Consider the following 5,530-nt stretch of genomic DNA (forward strand, 5'->3'; position numbering starts at 1 on the left):
TTGTAAGAAAATACTATGAACAACTATATGGCAACAAGCTGGACAATGTGGACAAAATGGAAAAATTCCTAAAAAAATACAACCTCCCAAAACTGAATGAGAAAGAATCAGAAAATCTAAATAGGCCAATAACAACTGAGGAAAAAGAAGCAGTAATCACAAAATTCCCAGCAAAGAAAAGCCCTGGTCCGGATGGCTTCACAGGCAAGTTTTACCAAACATTCAAAGAACTAACACCTGTACTCCTCAAACTATTCCCAAAAATCCAAGAGGAAGGAACACTTCCAAGCTCTTTATATGAGGCCAGCATTTTCCGAATTCCAATAGGCCAATATCCCTGATGAACATAAATGCTAAAATCCTCAACAAAATATTAGCAAATCGCATCCAGCAATATATGAAAATGATCATACACCATGACCAAATGGGATTTATTTCAGGGATGTAAGGCTAGTATAATATTTGCAAATCAATAAACATGATATATCACATAAACAAATTAAAAGACAAAAATCACATGACCATATCAATAGATGCAGAAAAAGCATTCAACAAAATCCAACACCCATTTTTGATAAAAACTCTCAGCAAAGTGGGAATAGAGGGAGCGTATCTCAACATAACAAAGGCCATATATGACAAACCTACATTGAGCATCATATTCAATGGGCAAAATCTAAAACCATTTCCCCTAAGAACTGGAACAAGACAGGGATGCCCACTGTCACCATTCTTATTCAACATAGTACTGGAAGTCCTAGCCACAGCAATCAGATAAGAAGAAATAAAAAGCATACAAACTGGAAAGGAGGAAGTAAAACTCTCATTATTTGCAGATGACATGATATTGTACACAGAAAACTCTAAAGACTCCACCAAAAAACTACTACATTTAATAAATGACTTTTGCAACATAGCAGGATACAAAATAAACACCCAAAAAATCAATGGTTTTTTAATATACCAATAATTAATTCTCAAAAAGAGAAACTAAACAATCCCATTTACCAATGTAACAAAAAAATTAAGATACTTAGGAATAAATTTAACCAAGGAGGTAAAAGACTTGTACTCAGAAAACTACAGGACAAAAGAGATAGAGGAAGAAATAAACAAGTGGAAGAATATACTGTGTTCCTGGATTGATTGAATTAACATCATTAAAATGTCCATACTTCCCAAGGCAATCTATAGATTCAATGCAATCCCGATTAAAATACCAACAGCGTATTTCACAGACCTAGAACAAATACTCCAAAATTTTATATGGACTTAAAAAAGACCCCCCAAGAGCCACAACAATCTTGAGAGAAAAGAACAAAGTTGGAGGAATCATGATACCAGATATCAAGTTATACTACAAAGCCACCATAATCAAAACAGCCTGGCACTGAGACAAGAGCAGGCATAAAGATCAATGGAACAGAACACAGACCCCAGAAATTGACCCAAGCCATTACACTCAAGTAATATTTGACAAAGGAGGCAAAAGCATACAATGGAATCAAGACAGTTTCTTCAATAAATGGTGCTGGGAAAATTAGACAGATACATGCAAAAAAAATGAAAGTAGACACAAACTTACATCATACACAAGAATAAACTCAAAATAGATAAAAGATCTAAATGTAAGTCGGGAAACCATAAAAATCCTAAAAGAAACCATAGGCAGCAAAATCTCAGACATGTCTTGTAGCAATATGTTTACAGATACATCTCCTAGGGCAAAGGAAACTAAATAGACATTTTCTCCTCTTTTAAGGAGAAAATAAACAAATGGGACTACATCAAAACAAAAAGCTTCTACACAGCAAAAGAAACCATCAATAAAATGAAAAGGGAGCCCACTGTATGGGAGAACATATTTGGCAATGATACATCTGATAAAGGGTTAATATCCAACATATATAAGGAACTCATGCAACTTAACAAAAGGAAGACCAAAATCCAATTACAAAATGGACAAAGGACCTAAATAGACACTTCTCCATAGGGGACATACAGATGAGCATTATACAGAAATGCTCAAAGTCATTGATCATCAAAGAGATGCAAATTGAAACAACAATGAGGTATCACCTCACACCTGTCAGAATGGCTACCATCAACAAATCAACAAATGACAAGTGCTGGTGAGGATGTGGAGAAAAGGGAACCCTAGTACACTGCTGGTGGAATGCAGATTGGTGCAGCCATTATGGAAAACTGCATGGAGTTTCCTCAAAAAATTATATATGGAACTGCCATTTGACCCAGTGATCCCACTTCTAAGAATATATCCTAAGAAAACCAAAACACCAATAAAAAAAAATGTATGCACCCCTATGTTCTAGCAGCACAATTTACAATAGGTAAGATCTGGAAACAGGCCAAGTGCTCATCAGTTCATGGGTGGATAAAAAAGCTGTGGTGCATTTGTACCATAGAATACTATGCAGCAGTAAGAAAGAAGACTCTCGCCCCTAACCGGTTTGGCTCAGTGGATAGAGCGTCAGCTGCGGATTTCAAGGGTTCCAAGTTCGATTCCAGTCAAGGGCATGTACCTTGGTTTCGGGCACATCCCCAGTAGGGGGTATGCAGGAGGCAGCTGATCGATGTTTCTCTCTCATCCATGTTTCTAACTCTCTATCCCTCTCCCTTCCTCTCTGTAAAAATCAATAAAATGAAGGAAGGAAGGAAGGAAGGAAGGAAGGAAGGAAGGAAGGAAGGAAGGAAGGAAGGAAGGAAGGAAGGAAGGGAGGAAGGAGACTCTCTTACCCTTTGAGACAGCATGGAGGGAACTGGAGAGTATTATACTAAGCAAAATAAGGCAGTCAGAAAAAGACAAGCATCACATGATTTCACTCATATGTGGAATCTAATGAACAAAATAAACTGATGAACAAAATAAATCCAGAGACACAGAAGCATGGAACAGACCGCAGAATCTCTGAGGGAAGGTGGGGGAAGATGGGTGGGTTGGAAGTGATCAACCAAAGAACTTGTATGCCTATATTCATAACCCATGGACACAGACAATAGGGTGGTGAGGCCTGGGGTGGGGGCAGGCTAGAAGGGGTCCATGCGGGAGGAGGAGGGGAGAATATGTAATACTTTCAACAATAAAAAAAAATTTTTAATAAAAAAAAAGATTATCAATGCAATGACATCTGGCACACTATGGTTGTGAATATGCTTTATTTTTAAGTAAAAAAATGAATCACAGCCAAACCAAAATGTTTTGTCTCTGAATATTTTAAACTTAATGGGGAAAAGTCATTAATGAGGAACATATTTTCATTTTTCAATGTTTTTAACTTTTTATAAAGATTTTAATTAAGCTTCATAGTCACTAAACAGTTTTTAAACTTAGGTTTCATGATCCTTTTGATTTCATGCTTTTAAATGGAGTAATTTATATTCAAAACAGGACAAATTCCAGAATCCATTAAAAATTATTTTATTCAAATTATGTTTTCCAAAAGAGAGGGTTCTGTGCTAGTCGTCTTTGAAAGTTTTCATACCTACAAAAGAAAAGACATATTTACAAGAAAATTAAAATAGAATCTTTCATAATTTGCCAAATGATATTAAAAAAACAAACAATTTTTCAAGTCATTTCTAGAAAGCTAAGATAAAACACCAAAAAGTTAACCTGAAAGTTTAACTATTACTTTATAAAATGATAGTAACCAGCTGTAGCTGGTTTGGCTCAGTGGACAGAGCGTCGGACTGTGGACTGAAGGGTCCCAGGTTTGATTCCGGTCAAGGGCACATGCCCGGATTGTGGGCTCCATCCCCAATTGGGGGGCATGCAGGAGCCAGCTGATCAATGATTCTCTCTCATCATTGATGTTTCTCTCTCACCCTCTCCCTTCCTCTCTGAAATCAATAAAAATATATTTTAAAAAAACAACAACAGCCGAAACCGGTTTGGCTCAGTGGATAGAGCGTCGGCCTGCGGACTGAAAGGTCCCAGGTTCGATTCCGGTCAAGGGCATGTACCTGGGTTGCAGGCACAATCCCCAGTAGGAGATGTGCAGGAGGCAGCTGATTGATGTTTCTCTCTCATCAATGTTTCTAACTCTCTATCTCTCTCCCTTCCTCTCTGCAAAAAATCAATAAAATATATTTAAAAACAAACAAACAAACAAAAAAACAACAACAATAGCAACCATAGTGATTTTAAGTATAAATGGCTTAGCCTTGGCTGGTGTGGTTCAGTTAGTTGAGCATTATCCCATGCCCCAAAAGGTCGCCAGTTCAATTACTGGTCAGGGCACATGCCTGGGTTCCTGGCTCAATCCCCAGAAGGGGACATGCAGGAGGCAGCTAATCAATGGTGCTCTCTCATCAATGTTTCTTTCTTTCTCTTTCTCTTTCTCTTTCTCTCTCCCTCTCTCTCTCTCTCCTCCTTCCCCCTCTCCCTCTCCCTCTCCCTCTCCCTTCCTCTCTAAAATCAATTAAAAAAACGTATTTACGTATAATTGGCTTATATTAAAGAGCACAACGCATAATGAATTTTATTGTTTATCTTCTGAAAATCTGAGAGTGAGAAGGGATCTAAGAGGGGAAAAAAAATCAAATCTAACTCTTCTTTCCTCATTTCAAAGATAAGTAGATGAGAGTAATTTGTTCAAGATCATATAGTTGCATTATAACAAAGCTCAAACCTAATACATTTCAGTGTTATCCATGCTACACTATGCTACCACTTCTCAGTAAATTCTCCCTAGGCATTCCCCCACTACTGGAATATTCAAAGTGAAAAAAAAAAATATCCACAAAACAGAAAAACCATGGCAAAGTTGAAGAAATGTATTTATTAATCATTCATGTACAGGATATAGTATAAACCACCCTGATGCCTCATATATACATATTTACTTTAGGCCAAGACTTTCTAAACTTATAAAAAGTTTTGCTTGGTATTTCAAGCCTCATACATAGTACTTATAATTCAAAATATTTAAAAAATTACACTCCTTAATTGTGGTTTCTAAAACACAACCAATTGTATTTTCCTGTCTTTATAAATTCAAAATGGATACTATATAAGAATATTTAGGGTAAGAACCATTCCTAATCTGAACTCTATAGTACATACTTTGTAATGGTATGCAAATGTTCATGTATGATGTCCACAGCAAAAAAATATGTTTAAATGTCAAAGAAGAAATACATTCATGGGAAAAAATATATATGGTTACCAAAATCCTTAATATTAGAGATAAGAAAATGCCCCATACCATTTCAGAACCACATTTGCTGGAATGAACATTTCTGATGGACTTGGTGTCATCTGGGCCTGAGAGATAGCAAATGACGAAGCGAAATTGTAGAAGTTGTCCAACATCTTTTGTGTGAACTGAAAAGTTAATAATGAATAGATTAGTCTATTTTACTAAATACTCCATTTAGACCTTAGTATTTTAAACTTAAAATGTTCCCACATTAACACATTGCGTACCGCATAGAAATCTCTAAGACATATGCAAGGGGCCGCACGTTTTTGGGCAAACTGCACGTTATTTAAATCATCATAATGCAC

The 5,530-nt window shown here is 36.5% G+C and overlaps 1 protein-coding gene across 2 annotated transcripts in view; it reads right to left on the reverse strand.

Annotated features, from left to right (window-relative positions):
• Positions 1-3,422: 3,422 nt before the first annotated feature.
• Positions 3,423-5,530, reverse strand: part of HIKESHI (Hikeshi, heat shock protein nuclear import factor) — a 31,128-nt gene continuing 29,020 nt past the window's right edge. For both annotated transcript variants that reach the window (XM_006092888.3, XM_014459307.2), the window contains exons 4-5: positions 5,229-5,347; positions 3,423-3,503 (exon numbers count right to left, since the gene is read on the reverse strand). In XM_006092888.3, the coding sequence (XP_006092950.1) occupies positions 3,449-3,503; positions 5,229-5,347 (174 nt within the window). In that variant the 3' untranslated portion in view covers positions 3,423-3,448. The remainder of the gene's footprint in view (positions 3,504-5,228; positions 5,348-5,530) is intronic.

Source organism: Myotis lucifugus, unplaced genomic scaffold (assembly GCF_000147115.1).
Source record: "Myotis lucifugus unplaced genomic scaffold, Myoluc2.0 scaffold_106, whole genome shotgun sequence".
In the NCBI taxonomy this organism is placed as follows: Eukaryota; Metazoa; Chordata; class Mammalia; order Chiroptera; family Vespertilionidae; genus Myotis; species Myotis lucifugus.